At 42.7% G+C, this 22,010-nt stretch overlaps 1 protein-coding gene across 15 annotated transcripts in view; it reads right to left on the bottom strand.

The window, feature by feature from the left end:
• Positions 1 to 742: 742 nt before the first annotated feature.
• PLEKHA5 (pleckstrin homology domain containing A5) overlaps positions 743 to 22,010 on the bottom strand; it is a 261,676-nt gene continuing 240,408 nt past the window's right edge. For 11 of the 15 annotated variants that reach the window (XM_077468643.1, XM_077468645.1, XM_077468644.1 and 8 more), the window contains 9 exons: positions 18,182 to 18,373; positions 16,940 to 17,060; positions 16,652 to 16,767; positions 15,847 to 16,056; positions 14,059 to 14,202; positions 10,865 to 10,965; positions 8,915 to 9,045; positions 8,292 to 8,413; positions 743 to 1,324 (listed from right to left, as the gene is read on the bottom strand). In XM_077468643.1, coding sequence (XP_077324769.1) covers positions 8,319 to 8,413; positions 8,915 to 9,045; positions 10,865 to 10,965; positions 14,059 to 14,202; positions 15,847 to 16,056; positions 16,652 to 16,767; positions 16,940 to 17,060; positions 18,182 to 18,373 — 1,110 coding nt within the window. In that variant the 3' untranslated portion in view covers positions 743 to 1,324; positions 8,292 to 8,318. The remainder of the gene's footprint in view (positions 1,325 to 8,291; positions 8,414 to 8,914; positions 9,046 to 10,864; positions 10,966 to 14,058; positions 14,203 to 15,846; positions 16,057 to 16,651; positions 16,768 to 16,939; positions 17,061 to 18,181; positions 18,374 to 22,010) is intronic. The other 4 variants (XM_077468647.1, XM_077468649.1, XM_077468651.1 and 1 more) reach the window with 4 other exon arrangements.

The following is a 22,010-nucleotide window of genomic DNA, read 5'->3' as shown; positions in this document are numbered from 1 at the left end:
CAGAAGGGAAAGTCAGTCCACCCCAAGATCCAGCAGACAAATGTAAAGAGGGACATATGTTTCCATTGGCTCTGGGAAGTTGCCATTCAGGGCCACACTATACTGTGGTGTACTTTATCACGCCTGGAGGTGTACTGTGTTACCACAGTCTGCTCATTTTTAGGGCTTGTAGGTTTTACATTGGAACACAGTGCAATACAAGTGCATGCATTCAGTCTTCAAGGGTTACACTTGATCTGCTTTGCCTGCAACACAAATTGATTCTTTTTCTGCAATAGAACCAGATTGTGTTCAGAGAAATGCAACACAAGTCTCAGAACTGTCATTCATACGTCACCATTGAGGTGGATGGAAATCTGTTGACTTATGAATAATGGGAATTACCAAAGTAGGTAAGCACCATTGTGTACTAGAGCCCATAGAGTTCCAACACAGAAAAACTGCACCTGTACCCATTATTTTCACTAAAGTGAACTGCAACCAACCTTGTGTTTTGTCCTGCATTAGAGTACACTGTGAATGTGTATGCATAGAAATGCACTTCACATTGCAGTGCGCTAGGTGTGAGCAAGCCCTTGTTAAAGAGCTACCAATGAATTACAAAAAGACGTTTTATCGGATTATCACATCTCAGGAATTCTGGGAATGAATTCCACACAAGAAATATTTGCAGCAGAAGTATAAATACACATTTCTGAAACTTGTCACACATACATGTTGAAAATAATTCAATAGACGGGTATTAAACAACATCAACATTTATTTGGCATGTTATAAAAGGAATGAGCTATGAACATTTGTATTTGGACCTACTTACATCATGTGGCGTGGATTGTATAATGATAATAATTACATTTTTACACTCTGTACCAGTAGAAGAGCCTTTTTATTGCTGCACAGATTCCCTCCTGGAAGAATTGCAGATCCCATGAAGTGTGGCAGTGACTGCAAGCACAGCGGTATGAATGATGTAAACTCAAAGATCAGAAAATGGCACATATTAAATATAAATATATAGAGATTTTTACAAATTAAGTGTAAAATTATATACTGTAGTCTCTTATAATATAAGTCTGGTGGAGAAGATGAAAGACGGACATGTGGCGATGAACAGAAGCAGAGCAGATAAGTGTTCATGATGAAAGGAAACCTCCTCCGTCACCCAGCAGGAAAGTCTCACATTTGGCTCTTAAACCCTCATGTGCAAGAAAACAAAGTAGCAGCAAGCGGGAATCTAAAGTCACACGGCAGCGCCATTCCAATTTTGGTTAAAAACTGTACAGTAAAAATTCGCACAACGTCTTCCGCAATCGCAGCATCTGGACTGAAATATAAAACACAGCGTGAGATCAAGCATTACATAGAACATTTGCTTGGGCATTCATTTTCCAGGGCAGGCACAATTAACAGGCTTGTCCAAGTCTAATACTTTACATTGGCCATGTTCTTACCAGTGTGCTGCAACCAGGTGTATTAGCAAAAAAGGAACCTACCTGCAGAATTCTTGATGCAATATATTCCCATTTATGTACTTACCAAGGCTGCTCATGATGCATTAAATTACACTATATAGCCAAAAGTTTGTGAACCCCTGACCATCACACAGATTGAACTTGTTGGACATTCCACTCCCAAACCACCGATATGGAAGTGTTCCCAAAAGCCTCCAATGCTTCTGTGTAGACCTTCCACAAGATTTTGGAGAGTCTGGGGAAATGTGTGCCAATTTGGTAGGTTAGGTACAAATGCTGGATGAGAAGACCTAGATTGTGGGGACCTATCCCCAAACTGTTGTCACAATATTTAAAGCTGAACTCCCACTTTCTTTTCACTAGAACTGAATGGAATGATCAATCCCAGCATAGATTATACCTCTGTACCATGTTGCTCGGTTGTCTGCAGATCCCCTGATATTCTGGGTTTATAGTTGTGGCTTTGTGTCATGTGAGAGTCTGAAGTCCAGTACCCTTCACTGGTAACACCTTAGTCATTTGCTGGGGGTCTACAAACTGTTGCCAATGTAGTGTGGGTCAAAAAACAAGCTTAAAAAGGCCAAGTTCACCCCCCCCCCCCCCCTAAATTTCATCTCCCCTTAGTACCAATATAACTTAAATGTATTTCTTTTGCAGAAAAAAAAAAAAAGCTTTTCATTTATCCTACACAGCCCTTACCTCAGTGTCAGTTCTTGTTGTAAAAAAAACAAAAACAAAACACTTCCTAGATGGCCCTTAGGACATGAAAACTGTTAGGACATAGGAAGGAGTTCATTAGCCAAACTCATTAACACACGCCCTGCATCTGCCCTCAACCTTCCAGGAGATGGTTCCCACCCACCTCTGCAGGCTTTTCCAATGTAATTTGTTATCACTGTTTATTTGGCAAAGTGTGCAGAAGCTGAGTGATCAGATAATGGCCTATGTGGATCAGAGCTGTAGTATTGAAAACAGGAGAATTATACCCTGGGTTCTGTAAAGTTCACCATATACTATATGATCCAATTGTACAATCTCCCTCAGATCTACCATCAACTATGTACAGCAAAAGCCTGCCTGATTGAATACAGAGTGATTGATTAGATGGTGTGCCCTCCTATTATCCACTTGCCAACTGCCTAATTGTAAATACACATGATTATTTTGATGTTAAAGTAATCTCAGCAGCGAATTTGCCAAGATCACTTTTATAGGCAGTGGGAGAGGTGCTTTCCCACTCCTGCAGTTTCCCGGTGTCTTACGGCTTTACCAGAGCTGTCGGTAATCGCACAGAAGTGATCACATAGGTAAGTCGCAGCCGCATATGTTAACAGTTTTCAACCACACATATGAGGTATTCTAGCGCAAGACTTCCCCTGTAACTCAAAATTTTTAAAGCGTCGCCTATGGAGATTTTTAAGTACTGCAGATTGTCGCCATTCCATGAGTGTGCGTAATTTTAAAACACGACGTTAGGTATCTATTTACTCGGCGTAACATCTTTCACATTACACAAAAAAAAAAAAAAAAAAGAGGCTTAAGTTACTGTTTTTTTAATTAAAGTGTATCTTTTCCCAAAATAAATTGCATTTGAAAGACTGCTGAGCAAATACAGTGTGACATAAAATATTACAATGACCGCTATTTTATTTTCTAGGGTCTCCTCTAAAAAAAAAAAAAAAAAAAAAAATATATAATGTAATGTAATAAGAAATTATCTAGCAAAAAAAAATAAAAGATTTTAAATAGTGAGTAACATATGTCAGAAAAAGGCCTGGTCTTAAAGTGGTAATATAGTATTGGTAAATCTAAAAGGAGATTGTACAGAGCATTAATTGTTGATGACACACCAAACACAGAATCAAACATACTTTCCCAGGTGAAAAATAGGATTTTTGTACCGTATAATCCTTTTCTCTGAAGTTCATTGACGGACACAGCTCCTTTAAATCTTGACCATAGGGTTATCACGCCACCTTCAGGAGAGGACTAGACAGAACATGCAATACATGTGAAAACAACAGAACTGTACAGCTCCACCCAGGGGGCGGTTCCTCTGGCTATAACCCTTCAGCCTGCTTCCTGCAGCTCAGTACGTCAACAAGCAATATAACGTAAAATAAATAGGAGGGGTGGGTGCTGCATCCGTCAATGAACTTCAGAGAAAAGGATTTTAAGGCAAGTACAAAAATCCTATTTTCTCTTTCGTTCTTTGACAGACACAGCTCCTTTAAATCTTGACCGTAGGGACATCCCCAAGCAGTGTCAAAACGAGGGGTGAAAACAGCAAGAGGCATAACTTCACCCACAGCCAGAGGCACTCCTCAATGGAGGAGTTGTCGTCTGAAACGGCCGCATCTGAACTGCCACCGTATGCATGAAAATTAATCTACAACAACATTGTAACTTTTGCTTACGAGGTAAAAATTAGAGGTCGACCGATATATCGGCCGATATTTGCCATTTTTTAAATAATCGGCATCGGCCGATTGTGCTGATAAAAAGCCGATTTAGAACTACAGCGGGACTTTGAAATGACTTCTGTAATAGAAGTCAGTGTAAGTTGCCTGAGTCATCATAGAAATGCCTTTCCTCCTCTCTGGGCAGTCTGCCAAGAAAAGAACAGAAAGATACAATGTTTACACTTGAATGAATGAAGTCATCTCAGTGTGTAGAGTTCTTAGTTTAACTATTTAAAGACTAAATCTTTTCTGACACTTGTTGCTTACAAGTAAAAATCCTGTATTTTCTGCCAGAAAATCAGTTAGACCCCCCCAAAAATTATGTATATTTTTTTAGAAGAGATCCTAGGGAATAAAATAGCGGTTGTTGCAATATTTTATGTCACACGGCATTTGCACAGAGGTCTTTCAAATGCATTTTTTTGGGAAAAAAATACACTATTTAAAAAATAAAAATAACAGTAAAGTTAGCCCATTTTTTTTTTCGTCCAAAAGTTTTGACTACCTGTTTTTATTTAATATATAGTTTTTTTTTTTTTTTATCTAAATCATACATACAAGTAAAATGATTGGAGGTTTGTTTTGTTTAATAAATGTTTAAATGTAAGAAATTTTCTGTATCACTTATGAAGACTGCTTTCACACTGGAGCGGGCAGGCGTTGATGGTAAAACGCAAGTTTTAGCGGCTCTTTACCATCATTTTAGCGGTGCTATTTGGCTGCTAGTGGGGCACATATAACCCAGCTAGTGGCCAAGGAAGAGGTTAAATGCGCCCATGAAGCACTGCTGCCAAATGGCATTGCATGCGCTTCGGCAGTGGTGCCCATTCATATCAATGGGCAGGAGTGGTGGAGGAGCGGTATACACCACTCCAAACTTGCTGCTTGCAGGACTTTTTTTTTTAAGATCCTGCCAGCGCATTGCCTCCGTGTGAAAGCACTCTGTCTTTCACACAGACTGCAGGGGAGCCATTTTGCAGGCACTTTACAGGCGCTATTTTTAGCCCAAAAGCGCCTGAAAAACGCCCCAGTGGGAAAGGTGTTAGATCAAGGGGGATTTAAAAAAAAAAGAAAAAAAAAAAAAGGAAAAAAATAAATAAAATAAAATCGGCCTAACATATCGGCCCAAAAAAATCGGCATCATATATCGGCCGCCATGATTTCTAAATATCGGCATCGGCCAGAGAAAAACCCATATCGGTCGACCTCTAGTAAAAATGGTGTAAATTGCAACGTTTACACGGCTGCCTGTACAACTTTGCGCTTACATCAACTTTATAAATGTGTCAATGGACGACCAAGTCACCGCCTTACACACCTGGGAGACAGACACTTGATGTTGGAAAGCCCAGGCGGTCCCAATTGCCCTGGTGAAATAGGCTGTGACAGGGAAGGGGGGCACCTGCCCTTTCAAGGTGTGAGCCTGGACCACGTTCTGTCTGATCCACCAGGAAATGGTGGACAACGAGACCGCCAGCCGTTTTCAGGACCGCCGACAAGGCGTCCATAGGCACTGCACTGTTTGCCGGTAAGCCGCCTGCAATACAGGGGTGTCTGGGGGAGAAAACGCCAACTCTGACGCCATACTGACCCATCTTGCCTGCCACACCTGGGGACTTAGGGTAAGGTATAAATCCCACCCTCCTAGCTGCTCACAGACTGAGGGGCCCCACCGCAGGACTCACCTCCCTGACTGAGTGCTGTGCCATGCTGCTGCTGATCTCTGTGTCTAGTCACAGGTGCCCAGGAAGGACCATGCTGTTCTGACGTGAACTACCCAGCACAGGAGGCAAACTGTGCTGAGGCTACAAGAAAATGGCCGCCGGCCGTTCTTGTATAGACAAAAACACCTGGAAAATGGCCACAAGAAAATGGCCACTGGCCGTTCTGTATACAATGTCACCAAGAAAATGGCCGCCAGACTTGGAGAAAATTACTGACAGCCATGCTCTGCTAAGGATGAGCTCAGGAGTGTTCGCATATGCCAGGTGCTGAGCCTGCCAGAAAGTCGGCGCAGCGATGAGCTAATCACAGGCAGTGAGACATTGCCCCGATGCTCGGCTGCAGAGTTTGGGCAATGTCTCACTGCCTGTGATTAACACAGCGCTGCGCCGACTTCCTGGCGGGCTCTGCACGTGGCGTATGCAAACACACCTGAGCTCATCCTTATGCACTGCAAGAAAACCAAGGGAAAATGGCGGTGGAATGGCGCTAGCACATGCCGAGGAGAAGTTCTCACAGGCACTGCAGACACAGAGAAAAACGCAGCACATGGACCCAAACAGCCAGCGCAGCCCCAGTCAAGGATCAGAGACCCCTGTGGAGGACCTCCAGCCAAGGTACATACACTGCACCTCATTGCAGCATCCCCCGCAGGGGGAGGAGGGAAAAAACAGGGAGAGAGGAAAGGCAGAGTGAGGGACCCCCTAGTCGACATCCCAGGGAATGCCCAGCTGCTCTGTCCTGCCGAGGCAGGGAGAGCTGTACTTACCCGTCCAGAAGAGCTGGAGGCATTCCATCACAAATCCACACCTGAGCAGTACGGAGTGGCTGCTGGCCATGGCACACTGACACAGACATCCGTAGCCTGGTCATATGTGTGCCCCGGAGCATATAGCTCACCAGCTGCCCCTGGAGCCTGAGGGGCATGTCCTGGCCGACCCAGCTCGTAGCTAGGGCCTGCTCACACTCGATGGCCAGACTGAGGAGACTACAAGGATCTATATTTATCCAGCCCATCACCCGGCCGGCTGTTGATAGAAAATCACCAGATCAATATCTTGCGCAAAAAGCAAAAAAATTCCCAGGACCAACGGTTCAGGCAGGGAGCCTAGGTCCTTCTTCACTAGGCAGAAAAAAACTGGGGTTATAGCCAGAGGGACTGCCCCCTGGATGGAACTGTACAGTTCTGCTGTTTTCACATATATTACATGTTCTGCCTAGTCCTCTCCTGAAGGTGGCGTGATAACTCTACGGTCAAGATTTAAAGGAGCTGAGAAAAATGAGCGACAAATGCAGCAAAACAGTAAAAAAAACTGTGCAACACAGCAAATGTCCCATGAGCTACTTTGCCATGTGTAGTTCTATGTTAGCCATGGGAAAAACGGGCCACAAAACATCTGCTCCCACTACGCTAGATGTAAGTAGGTCCCAAAAGTGAATGTGTGTGTAAACAAAGAACAGTGAGGCTCCATTTACATCTGTGTGTTTCCAAATGCATGGAAAACTGCACAGAAAATGCATGCTTTGCAGTAGGTTTCAGAAATGTGCTGCAAACGCAGTTTGAAATGAGTTCAGAAATGCATAGAAGTGAATGGAGCCTCACTGACCTTGTGTAAATACACCAGTTTCACTTTCAGGTCCCATTCACATTAAGCATAATGGGAGCAGGTGCTTTCTGGCTTGTTTAATCCTGTGACACGCATAGGGCACCCTGTTGATTTCAATGGACTGAGCTACACGTGGCAAAGTAGCATTTGGGACATTTTGGAGTGTTGCACATTTTTTTTATTTGCGTTTTGCTGCGTTTGACGCTTGTTTTTTCATGTAGCAAAATGCGTGTTTGCTGTGTTTGGTGTGCCCTTAATTAATGGCACCGAAATTGCAACTTGTTAATTTTAGGTGTTTACAGATAGCCATAAACTATATAATCTGGTTGTGTAATCTCTGTACGATCTCCTTTAGATTTACCAAAACGATATAAGAGGACACACCATATATCCAATCACTCTGTATCCAATCAGGCAGGCCCTTGCACTACATACTTTATGGTAGATCTAAAGGAGACTATACAATCTGATTGTATAGTGCATGGTGAGCTTTACAGAACCCAAAACATACTTCTCCTGTTTTCACCATTACAGCAATCCATATAGGCAGTTATCAGATTGCTCAGCTCTTGCACAATCTGCCAAATGAATGATCTATGCAAGATGAAGGTATGACAGAAAAAAGAAAATTAACCACTGGCTGTGTATTTAGTAAGAATGGTGATCATGGACTGCATTGGAAAAATGAGCACATGCAGAGGTGGGTGGGAGCAATCTCCTGGAAGGGGGAGGGCAGATGCAGGTCAGTTGGTGAAATGCTTCCTGTGTCCTAACGGTTTTCACATCTTAAGTGTCGTCTAATGAAGGTTTTTTTTTTTTTTATACAACAAGCACAGACACTGAGGTAAGGGTTAGGTAGGACAAATGAAAAGCTTTTTTTATTTCTGAAAAACTACATTAACTGCTATATCGGTACATAGGGGAGCTGAAGTTTAAGAAAAAAAGTGAACTTGGCCAATGCTAAAAACATGCATCTAAGCACAGGAAGAACAATGCAGAAACATTATATAAATGACCGGTCTTCTTACATGCTTGTAACTTGAATCATCCCACCGCTAAACACACATGAAGTGGGATCCTTCGCTCAGCTGTTGCTGCTTTGCTGTCACCGGTAGTGTTGGTGGCTCTGGAAGAGGAGTCAGATTCCCAGCTAGGAAACACAAACAGAAAGAGGACATTACTCAACTACATTTTGCTTCTCTACCATCTAGGGGCTGCATCTGCTTTACAGGCTATCTAAGCTTGTGTAGGGAAACTGGGATACTCGCATTTCATTTGCTAAAGTGGAACTGAACCCTCCTATCCTTTATAGCCAAGGAAGCTTCCATCTTGGCCACTATTTGATCTGCAGTTGCAATGGTGCTGCACATGTAATCAGTTAGGACATCAACCATTTGATGGCTTGACAGTCCGGCCGTGAGCACAAGCAAGTGTAACAGTTATCACTCTTGGCATGCCCTGAATGTGTCTTGGAAAACTGTAAAATCAATGGGTTTTATTTCTGCTTTAAGTATTATAAGTACATAAAGATGTAGTATTCTACTCTTGGTAATGCAATGATTAGAAAACAACAGTGTGAGCGTTACGGGACCAAGCCAAGCACAAACACCCGAGGACTTAGACTTCAGACAACCCCATGCTCACATCTCACCCTCTACGGATGTATGTCTTCTCAGGGTGTCAGCCGAAAACTCATAGGCAAAGAGAATCCCGCTGTGCTCCTGGTCCCTTGGCTTCTCCTCACTCTCTGTATACGTCAGGACAGATGTCACAACCTGTAAACTGGAGGGACCGCACAGAACACGTTACAGATCTGGAGAGAGGTGGGAAGAGTCTACATCTATTCTGCTCAGATATATGGACTGGTGGTGAGAGAGGTCTACATCTATTTTGCTTTGATATATGGACTGGAGATGGCCAATCACCATCCAGCTGATGAAATCTACAAAGCCCATAATGTCCTGTGGTCTATTTACTTACACACACACTATTGTGCAAAAGTTTTAGGCAGGTGTGAAAACATTCTGTAAATTAACAATGCTTTTCTGAAATAGCAGCGGTATTAGCTTATTTTTTTATCAATTAATAAAATGTAAAGTGAATTAAAAAAAAGAGAAAATCAAATCAATATTGGGTCACCCCTTTGCCTTCAAAACAGCATCAATTCTTTTAGGTACACTTGTACACAGTTTTTGAAGGAATTCAGCAGATAGATTATTCCAAACATCTTGGAGAACTAACCACAGATGATCTGTGGATGTAGTCTGCCTCAAACTCTTCTGTCTCTAAATGTAATCCCAGACAGAATCAGTGATGTTGAGATTAGGGCTCTGTGGGGGCCAAACCATCACTTCCATGATTCCTTATTCTTCTTTACACTGACGATAGTACTTAATGACATTGGCTGTATGTTTAGGGTTGTTGTCATGCTGCAAAATAAATTTGGGGCCAATCACACGCCTCCCTGATGGTATGACACGAAGGATAAGTATCTGCCTGTATTTCTCAATATTGAGGACACCATTGATACTGACCAAACCTCCAATTCCATTTTCAGAAATGCAGCCCCAAACTTGCAAGGAACTTCCACCATGATTCAATGTTGCCTGCAGACTCTCATTGTTGTACTGCTATTCAGCCCTTCGGTGAACAAACATCCTCCTGCTACAGCCAAATATTTAAAATTTTAACACATAAGTCCAGAGTACCTGCTGCCATTTTTCTACACCCCAGTTCCTATGTTTTCATGCATAGTTGAGTCACTTAGCACTATTTCCACATTGGAGGTATGGCTTTTTGGCCGCAATTCTTCAATGAACACCACTTCTGACCAGAATTATCTGGACAGTAGATAGGTGTACCTGGATCCCACTGGTTTTTGCCACTTCACCGCTGGTGGCACTGTGGACATCTTCCAATTTCAAAGGGAAGTAAGCATGTGTTATCTGCTGCATTTTTTTTTATGGCTAATCACTGCGTCTATGCTCAACATTGCCTGATCAATGGTGTCCTCAATGCTGAGAAATACAGGCAGATGCTTATCCATCGTGTCATACAATCAGGGAGGCATGTGATTGGCCCAAAATATTTGAAAAAAAATATATATATTTATGTAGCAGGACAACAACCCAAACATGCAGCCAATGTCATCAGCATAAAGAAGAACAAGGAGTCCTGGAAGTGAAAGGTAGGCCCCCACAGAGCCCTGATATAATCAAGTCTGTTTGGCATTACGTGAAGAGACAGAAGGATTTGAGGTAGCCTACATCCACAGAAAATCTGTGGTTAGTTATCCAAGATGTTTGGAACAACCTACCTGCCGAGTTCCTTCAAAAATTGTCCGCAAGTGTCCCTAGAAGAATTCATGCTGTTTTGAAGCCAAAAGGTAATTGTACCAAATATTGATTTGATTTTTCATCTGCTTTCATTTTGAAAAGTGATAAAAATAAACAATTCAAATATATATATTTTTAAAAGCATTCTCACTGTACAGCATTCCATCACACCTGCCTAAAACTTTTGCACAGTGTTGTACATACACACAATTTTTCATGGAGACTGGTCAGTGGAAGTGCTGCACTGGAGATCAGGTCTCACTAACCATTGTTCCTGGGGCTCAGGTACCAGACCTGCAGTGGCTGCTTCTTCTGTCACTTCTTCTTTGGCATCGGATAGAGAGGAAGCAGTGGGGGAATGTAAAGGCTGTGGATGGAGACACACAGAAGGAATGTCAATTATATGTAATAAAAATCACAGAGGATCATCACCTATATCAAGGTTGGAATCTTTATTAATCACAGATTATTCTGTTACACCCAACTGTTTATTCTCAGAAGGCTCCTCTGCTCCACCCACCAACTTTTCACTGCTCACAGAAAGCTACTTAGCTCTGCCCATCCTCTCACTGATCACAGGATTTTCAGTTCTACCCACTTCATCCGCACTGATCACCGAAGGATTCTCAGTTCTACCCACTTCATCTGCACTGATCACAAAAGGCTACTGCGCTCCATCCACCTCCTTCTTACTAATCACATGAGGCTCCTTAGCTCCACCTGCCCATTTATCACGGATTACAGAGAGTCCACCCATCTGCTTCTCACCGATCACAAAAGGCTCCTCAGCTCCACCCACCTTCTTGTTACTTACTCACAAGAAGCTCCTCAGCTCCACCCACGTCCCTATAGCTAATTACAGAAAGCTATTCAGCTCCCATCCATCTCCTTCCCATTGATAACAGAAGGCTATTAACCACCCTGGTGGCATGATGATGTTAGATTTTGGAGTCTCAAAGCAATACATTGTTTTGCATAGAAATTTGGCTTTTTATATTGTAGACCTGTAATTCTTAGTAATAATAATTAAATCTTTCCAAACAAGAGAGTCTAGTAGACATCCTTGGTATTTGAAACACGAAATCATTAAATTATAATATAATAAACTATAAATAATTATAAAAAATAATAATAATAATAAAATAAATATGAAATAAAATGAATTTCCCCACGATTCACTATTGCTCAATTCTGCAAGTGTTCTAATTTACGATCGCTGATTTCGAGCTGGTCTAAAACCACTTTTGACGTAATAGGGACACACTTTTTGGTTGCCATGGACAATCTCAAGTTTCCAGGTAGAAAGAATAGTGTATATCATATAAAACTGCATGCAGGGGACTGGGCAAAGCATTAGGGACAAAAGGGATTTGAAAGATTTGATACAGTAATGTAATCTGTAAGATTACAGTGTACTGTATGTGTTATGTACTTTTTGAATTCGCCGCGGGCTCCGCCCCCATGCGATGCATAGTAGTCCATTATGCTTTGCCTTTGCAGGGAATGAAAGAGGAAGTAAACCCATCAGGGTTTACTTCCTCTTTAAGCTCCATCCATCTCCTTATCACTGTTTAAAGGAAGCGCTTCATCTCCACTAACCTCCTAATTACTGTAAACAGGGTATTCTCAGCTCCACCAAACTCTCAATGATCACAGAAGGCTTCTGAGCCCCACCTAATGCATTCTTACTGTTCGTACTGCTCCCCAAATTCCACCCACCTCCTTATAACTGATCACAGAAGGCCAGTCACCTCCACCCACATCATCACTGATCAATGCAGGCTGCTTAAGCCAGCCATAGATGGTTTGAATCTCAACCAGTTCATAAGCGACTGTCTGAGAATCGATTCATCTATGGGCAGGCTGATTGTACATCAAGCAATAAAGCCACTGGCAATAACCATTGTGTTGCCCGTCGGAAAAACACAATAGCTCTGCAGGAGGTATTCCCATCAAAACTGTGGTTGCAGGAAAGAATATGGCATAATCTATGGCCTGCCTCTTAGTTCTACTCACCTACTTATCACAGAAGGATCCTCGGTGTCACCCACTTCCTTCTCACTGATCAAGCAAGGCTCCTCAGTTCCTCCTTCCTGATCACAGAAAGCCCCTCTGGTCGACCCCCTTCTTCTTACCAATCACAGAAGGCTCCTCCGTTCCACCCAATTCCTTTTTACCGATCACAGAAAGCTTCTGGGTTCCACCCTCTCCTTCTAACCGACCACAGAAAGCTAATGGGGTTCCACCACCTCCTCCTTACTGATCACAGGTGGCTATATTCAGCACTACCCACCTGCTTATTGATCACAGGAAGCTCCCTTGGCCTCACCCACCCCCCTATCACTGATCACAGGAGGCTCCTCAGCTACACCCACTTCCTCATCATTGATCACTAGATGGTCCTCGGCTCTACCTACCATGTTATTACAGGCAGCTCTTCAGCTACACCCACCTTCTTATTACTGATCACAGAAGACTCCTCAGCTCCATTTAACTTCTTAGCACTGTTCACGGGGTTCCTCAGCTTCACCCACCTCACCATCACAGAAGACTCCTCAATTCCACCCACATCTTTCTCACCGATCACCGAAGGCTCCTTAGTTTCACCCACCTCCTTACAACTGATCACAGAAGGCTCCTTAGTTTCACCCACCTCTTTCTCAATGGTCAAAGAAGGGTCCTCAGTGCCACCCACTTTCTTCTCACTGATCATAAAAGTTTTTTTCAGTTTCACCCACCCTACTGGTCATTGATCACAAAAGGCTCCCTAGTCCAACAACCTTCTAATCATTGATCACAGGTGGCTCCTAAGCGCCACGCACATCCATATTTATATATATATATATATATATATCTATCTATATCTATCACGCACACATATATTTCCAAAGACATGCAGGTAGGTTAATTGGCTTCTGTCCAAAATTGGCCCTAGTATATGAATTGGGACATTGGATTGTGGGCTCCTTGAGGATAGAGACTGATGTGGCTATAGCAATGTACAGGGAAAAAGGGACATTTGTAGACACTCACTCAGGTTGAACTGGATGGACTGGTGTCTTTATTCAACCTAACTAACTATGAAACTATATATATATATATATATATACACATTATACATATACATACATATACATACATATATATATATATATATATATACATACATACACACACGCACACACACACACGCACACACACACACACACACACACACACACACACACACACACACACACACACACACACACACATATATATATATATATATATATATATACACACACACATACATACATACACACATACGCACAGAAAGCTATTTGATCCACTCACCTCCTTTTCATCAATAACAGGAGGTTACTCAGCTAATAACCTTCTCATCACTGATTACAGGAGGCTTCTCAGCTCTGCTCACTTCCTGATCACTGATAACAGGAGGTTCCTAATCTCCACCCACCTCCTTATTACTGATTACACGAGGCTCTTCAGCTCCAGTTGCTGCTTCAATGACTTCTGGATATAGTGACTGTGCGCTGTTCTCTCGCTCAGCTTCCTCTTTATCTTTCGTTTCACTAACTGTGTTCTCCTCTTTTCTCAGCACCTACACATAAATAATCAGTGTATTATAGCTTTTCATGTGACAACACTGAAGAAATGACACTTTGCTACAATGTAAAGTAGTGGGTGTACAGCTTGTATAACAGTGTAAAATTTGCTGTCCCTCCAAAATAACTCAACACACAGCCATTAATGTCTAAACTGCTGGCAACAAAAGTGGGTACATCCTCTAAGTGAAAATGTCCAAATTGGGCCCAATTATCCATTTTCCCTCCCCGGTGTCATGTGACTGATTAGTGATACAAGGTCTCATGTGTGAATGGAGAGCAGGTGTGTTAAATTTGGTGTCATCACTCTCACTCTCTCATACAGGTCACTGGAAGTTCAACATGGCACCTCATGGCAAAGAACTTTTTGAGGATCCGAAAAAAAGAATTGTTGCTCTACATAAAGGTGGCCTAGGCTATAAGAAGATTGCCAAGACCCTGATACTGAGCTGCAGCACGGTGGCCAAGACTATACAGCAGTGCAACAGGACAGGTTGCACTCATAACAGGCCTCGCCATGGTCGACCAAAGAAGTTCAGTGCACGTGCGCAGCGTCATATCCAAAGGTTGTCTTTGGAAAACAGACATACAAGTGCTACCAGCACTGCTGCGGTTGAAAGGAGATCAGCCTGTCAGTGCTCAGACCATATGTCGCACACTGCATCAAATTGGTCTGCATGGCTGTCGTCCCAGAAGGAAGCCTCTTCTAAAGATGATGCACAAGAAAGCCTGCAGTTTGCTGAAGACAAGTAGACTAAGGACAAGGATTATTGGCACCATGTCCTGTGGTCTGATGAGACCAAGATAAACCTATTTGGTTCAGATGGTGTCAAGCGTGTGTGGCGGCAACCAGGTGAGGAGTACAAAGAAAAGTGCGTCTTGCCTACAGTCAAGCATGGTGGTGGGAGTGTCATGATCTGGGGCTTCACGAGTACTGGGTAGCTACAGTTCATTGACGGGACCATGAATGCCAACATGTACTGTGACATACTGAAGCAGAGCATGATCCCCTCCCTTCGGAGACTGGGCTGCAGGGCAATATTCCAACATGATAGTGACCCCAAACACAGCTCCAAGACAACCCCTGCCTTGCTAAAAAAGCTGAGGGTAAAGGTGATGGACTGGCCAATCAGGTCTCCAGACCTAAGCCCTATTGAGCATCTGTGGGGCATCCTCAAACGGAAGGTGGAGGAGCGCAAGGTCACTAACATCTACCAGTTTCGTGATGTCATCATGGAGGAGTGGAAGAGGACCCCAGTGGCAACCTGTGAAGCTCTTGTGAACTCCACCCCAAGAGGGTTAAGGCAGTGCTGGAAAATAATGGTGGCCCCACAAAATATTGACACTTTGGGCCCAATTTGGACATTTTCACTTAGGGGTGTACTCACCTTTGTTGCCAGCGGTTTAGACATTAATGGCTGTGTGTTGAGTTATTTTGAAGAGACAGCATATTTACACTGTTATACAAGCTGTACTACTTTACACTGTAGAAAATTGTCATTTCTTCAGTAATGTCACATAGATATAATAAAATATTTACAAAAATGTGAGGGGTGTACTCACTTTTGTGAGATACTGTATATTGGCTGTTTGTCCAGTAGACACAATTTCCCTTTTCTATATGCAATTACATTCAGTACCTGGGTCAGTTTTATAGAGTTTTCCCTGGAGAAGGCAGGACTCTGTGATGGAGAGGGCTCAGTGGACCCTAGAAAGGCAAATCCTTTTTTCTTTTCTTTCAGACAAGCAGCCTGATGTCTGCGCATCCTCTCCAGCTGTTCCTCCAGTGTCATTCGGGGGCGGGGATTTTCCATAACACAAAGGTGTTCCACGGCACTACGTGGCCTGTCCTGCAGAACAGGAAAAAAAAAAAAAGATAGGAGATAAAAAAACAGCAATATAGGGGGAACAGACTAATACTAGAGGGAATGGGAAGGGGCATGGTATGAACGGTGACTGGTCTCTGGTTAGAGTTTTCCAGCTTTGTCTGGATTACAAGAGTAGACTGTAGGAAGGACAAAGTAAAGGAGTTCAGAGATCAAGGCTAGTTGGCCTTAGTAGTTTTGACTACTGTGTGGTGAAGCAGTTGAAGCTAAGGGATCAGTAACTTCAGTAAAAAAAGAACAGGAGAGTGTAAAACCTAGGAGTATCAGCACAGAAAAAACAGTATATACAGCCTGATACAGAAGAGATGTGAGACACTCCAAAGGATAACAGTAATAATGGCTCATGTCATGAAAACTACAAAAAAAGCATCATATTTATCTTTAAGTAACCCCTATTCTCAATAGGTTGCCCACTGCATCTGTGTAAAGTGGCATGTTTAGTATCACTAACATGAGCCATTGGAGGAATAATTGACCTGAAGTCCAGGGGGCGGATCCAAAGACCTCCACCGGGGAATGCTCGATAAGGCCATAACCAAACATAATGAAGTTCACTTACTGATTTTGCCTCTGGTTTCCTACTCTTCCGTAAGGTGACATAAGATGCTATTGTGGTGGATTCAAGTGGAGGAGACTTTGTTCTTGGAGGAACAACACCAACTGGAAAGTGTGAACCTAAATGTAGCAACAAGTCATCATTACTGTCACAAGTAATGTTTTATTTTGCAACTATATAAGATATCTATACTCAGTATGACAATGACCTGTTCTAAATTTTCTCTGTGCAATATACAGTACATAAGGTATACTACTGTACATCAGACTACGAGCATTTTTGATCATATACCTTTGTTAGTTGTACTTTCCATGTCCAGAGTGAGGTCCGTCTTGTCATCACCATTTGACTCATCCACTTCTGCCACTGTGGTCAGCTCAGGTTCACTCTTGTACAGTCTGTAATCCGGGCCCTGCAAGAAACCAGTAACTGCTATATTAGCTACGTTCTGCTTTATTCCAGAAGACACCCCCAAATAGGCCATCACATAGCAATATGGAGGCAGAACCATGATGATGAAAATGATAATGTTCACTAAAGAATTTGTAAGACATCTTCATGGCTTACAAGTTTTAGGTTTACTCTTAAGCTGGCCATACACAGATTGCATTCATTCAGCTTATGGGAAAAAAAATCTAAAGCTGGCCATAAATGGTTTGACTCTCGGCTGATTTAGCAAGGACAGCCTGAGATTTGGTCCATGAATGGGCAAACTGATTGTACCCACGTTGATTCATCAACTGGTGTGGGTATAACCAGCATGTCGTATTTATAGCATGTGATTATTGCTAGCAGCTATAGTCACTAGAAACAACCACTGTGTTCTCCTGGCAGGGGCAGCTCCCCACGTCCTCCCTCCAGAACACAATAGCTTTGCAGGGGGATTACCCCATCAACACTGACTGGGAAAAAAGCAATTTTCTTCTGCCCCTGGTTGGAGGAAAGAAATGTGCAGAATGTATGGTCTGCACAAGTCTTTGCATAAATTAAAATACTTGGAAAAATTATCTAGGAATATAACCACCACAGTAAGGAGAACACAACAGGGACAATTCCTACATTTTATATATTCAATTTTGTAACATAAGTGTTACCCACTCAGCTCATGCTTTGACAATAAAATAATAGTTCAAACAATGTACCAGGTCTAACCACATCAAAAGGTTGTATTCAGAGGGGTTTAGATTGTCAACCATATAAAAGTTTATATTTTTGGATGAATAACCAATATTTGGAGGAAATACAACCAAAGTTCAACACAGCATATAAAATGCAAACACAAAAGAACAAAGAGAACCAAAATTACAGTTTTCATTCATTCAGGCTTCACCTCAAACTGATAAGAAATCAGCAAATCAACAACCAATATTATGGAAACATGAGTAGCTGAGAGATACATATATTACCTGTATTATAGAAAAAGATTGAGGAAATGGACACATATATTTGGAAGTTTACAGAACTGCAAAAATGGGGGACAAGGATGACAGTGGATGGACATGACAGAGGAATGGTGGCAGTTCAGTTCCTTACACAATAGGATCCATTTCTTTGATTAACCTGGATATGATGAGAGGTCTTGTCATCAGGGAGTTGGACTGGGCCCCGGCTGTAACACAGCAAGGACGAGCTGCTATCACTGGGTATAGGGGGAAGAATAGGAGCTGGATCGGTAAAGTCATAGGACCGAGGGAGCGGAGGACGTGGTGGGACAAGCTCCTCTTCCTGGAGATTGTAGAACAGGCAGTTTATTGAGAAGTACAGGAAAAACACACATCTATCCCTTCCAGTATGACATCAAATCTGTCAGTATCAGACCAACAACATATTCCTTTTCTGAACTACACAAGATATTTCTGACGATTAATAGCGCTGCCACCTACTTGTTTTTGATCACTTCATCAATATCATTGTCAACTAATTCCAGTCCCAGAGCTCCCCCCCCACCCCATTTATATTCTGGATACCTAGAATTTTTATTTGGAAATTTACATTTTTGTTTTCTAAGTTTTAAATCATTTAAAATGCAGTTTCATGTAATGTTACCAAACCCAAGTTTCTCAGTTAGGGTCCATTCACACCAGCCTCTGCGTTGCAATACAGTGGCTAGTGTGTATTGCAGACAGTCCAGACCAGTGTCTTGTGGAGGGACTGCACTGGAACAGACACCCAACACAGTCCCACCACACTTGCTGTGAATAAACCCTTTGGGAGCGCTAAAATTTAAAGTGACATTTGTGCACTTTTTGAGTCTCAGACACTCACACAGTAATTGCTAATGTAATGCAGAGGAACTTGTGTATTTTTTGGAACCCTTCCCTTTTTTTTTTTTAAGATTTATACCTTTTAAAATTGATTTGAATAATTTTACAGTAGGGCCCTACTTCTCCTGGAGATCACATGTATGCACTTTGTTTTGCACTTCTGTGACCCATATTCAGTTGGCAGAGGACTAAATCCCATACATAATAACATATTTGATTTTTCACTCCAGCAGTATATGAGTTTGGAAATTGTAGAGAAATGCTTAAATAATGCATTACAATTTAACTCTACCCATTAGATTACTAAAATTAGTTTTAGTCTACTAAAATTTCCTAGGGATTTAGTTGACTAAATACAACTAAAACAATTGAGGAAGACTAAAATAGTACGAAAACTAAAATGCCCCTTTAGTCCTAAGACTAAAATTAAATCAAAATTTGCTGCCAAAATTAACACTGACCCTCTTGCTCCTCCACAGCCCAGCACTCCAGTGATCGCTGGAGGGGCATTGCAGACAGCCAGAGACAGTCACCGGCTCTCACTCAAGACAGAAATGACAAATCAGCGGTCTTTGATCTCTCAGTTCTCAATGTAGAGGCGTCGGGGGATAGATGCTGCATCAGATTTATGCTGCATCCAACTAGGCGAGGAAAAAATTTAGTTTTTTTATATTCCTGAACTATTTTTTTTTTTTTATGAGTTTTGCCAAAAACATCCCTATACCTTACAGCATTCTCAATACATTAATATAAAGTGCTCAGCTTTGTAAATTGGCATTTTTGGTTTACCTGTAAAACCCTTTTCCCTTTTTTGTTTGGAGTAAATCACAGAACACAGGGCACTTTGAATTCATGACTACTTTGGTTATGTTGCTACCTTCAGGTGAATGGACACTGGCCAAATAAGGCAGGAATTCCCTGCCCCAGAATAACCTCTCCTAGTTCAGCTAAGTCTCAGTTTTGTAGTAAGCAATGAGGAACAAAGAGCGGAGGGATCCTTGTGTCCTGTGATGTACTCCTACAAAAGGATTTTACAGCTAAACCAAAAATCCCAATTTCTTCACCATCCATACATCACAGGACACTTCATATTCATGACTACTCTGGATTTCCCAAGGCAATGAACATGAGGAGTGGGCAACAGAGCAACAAGGCCAACAGGCCCAAAATCTAAAAACAGAATGGGGAACCCCACTATGAGACTTTTTGTCCCATTGACAGAAATACAGTAATGACCTTTATCCTGTAAATAGGCGAAAAAAAGAAAGAAGTGGAGCTAAGGCAAAATTTAGGGACACAGCAAACGCCTGAAGATCCCTGGACCAGGACACAACAATGTCCAGTTTGTTTTTGAATTGGGACAGCAAGAGATCCACATCTGGTGTCCCCCACCACAGACAAAACCGTGTGAACAACCCTGGACGATGGGCTAATTTTCCTAGGTTCAGCTGCTGATGGCTGAGAAAGTCCACCTGCCAATTTTCAAAGCTGTGAATGTGCACAGTGGAGAGGGCCAGAATGTGAAGTTCTGCCCAAAACAAGTTTGGGTCCACTTCTTCCTGAGCAGGGTGACTTCTCATCCCTCCTTGATAGTCGATGTATGCTAAAGCCGTGGCATTGTCTGACTGCACTATGATGAAGAGACTCTGAAGGTAGACAGACCAGTGTAAAACTCAGATTTGCCCAACGTTCCAGGACAAACATCAGGAGTCAGATGAATTGGCATATCCAAGGACACCTGATGTTTGGTCCGTTATTAGAGGATACAGTGTTGAAGAGCCCTGGAGTGAAACTGGGCATAGTGGACAGCATGGAATGCTTTTTGATGACCTCAGGGACTCCACGTGGAAGTTAAGCGACAGTCATGTCTTCTGCAGAAGCAGTACATTCGCCTGTGTCATGTTCAGGACTAAGCCTTAATAATCTAGATGTTGTGTCAGAACCAGAAGATTCAGCACCCAACCAAACCTTTCCAGGGCTTGTACGACATTTGATGTCAGCGGCTGAGCTGAATTCTCCCCCGAGAAGCAGGTTGTCCAAGTACCCCACAAAATTCAGATTAATCCAGGTCCTCAACAACCCCAGAAGTGAAGCCAACACCTTGGTAAACAACCTGGGAACTGTGGACAGGTCCGATGGCAATTCCCCCTAGGACAGCAGCCTTCCTAGATCTACAAAGAAAATAGCTTTTTCTGTGGCTTCAAAAACACCTTTGAGTATATTAAGCTGAGATAGGGAAAGCACCAACACTCTTGCTTGAAACCTTTGGACACCCAACCTGTGCAAATGGGGGCACCCCTTCACTGTGTGAAGAGCACGTGCCTCCAGATCCAGAGGCCTTGGGGTCCACTTCTTATGGAACTGGGACATGGGCTTCTGTCTAGAGCCTGAGGCTAGCTGCTTACGTAAAGAACTCTTCCTGTATTCAGAAGATGGCACCAGTTTCTGAATTGTCACCTTGTATGTGATCACATGTACTGCCTTCCATTAGGAGCAAGAGTATGCTTTAATCCATCGTCACCTTCTGGATGAAGGCATACAAATACTGGCCAAACAAGTGCTGACCCTCAAAGGGCAGCCTCTTGATTTGCTTCTTACAGAGAAGGTCTGCCAACCAACAGGTGAACCATGGGATCCTTTCTCATATGGACACGGTGCCCATCTGGGAAAGCTGCCTTGAGTCTTTCAAGGCATCCACCAAGAAACTCAAGGCTCTGTGAAAATCCCCCCCCCCCCCATCCCCATTTGCATAATGCTTGCTGAGTGTCTGTAGGACTAAGAGGAGTGTTGACCCGTACAAGATTCCTAAGTGGCAAGTTACCTCCTATACACAATTGTCACAAGTGTCCCAAAATGGCAAAGCACTGGAGCTGTAGGTGTATAAAGGTTCTACTGTGGAAGAAACACTCTAGCCTAAGCTGTGTCTAGGACTAGACCCTGTTACTCCAAACCATGTGTACTTTCCAGGAACAGATTCTGAAGGTTCAGGATCCACTTCAACCACTGTAACGTCTGAACAGTCAAAGCCACTTGGTGGTGCCAAAACAGTGCAGCATAGCCAGCACTGGAATGAGCACCTTGGCAAATACCTGAGGTAC

This window comes from Lithobates pipiens, unplaced genomic scaffold (genome assembly GCF_037356315.1).
Source record: "Lithobates pipiens isolate NorthernLeopardFrog02 unplaced genomic scaffold, aLitPip1_a1.2 Scaffold_8, whole genome shotgun sequence".
Lineage (NCBI taxonomy): Eukaryota > Metazoa > Chordata > Amphibia > Anura > Ranidae > Lithobates > Lithobates pipiens.
The sequence above is the reverse complement of the archived record's forward strand: the minus strand, read 5'-3'. Positions and strand labels throughout refer to the sequence as shown.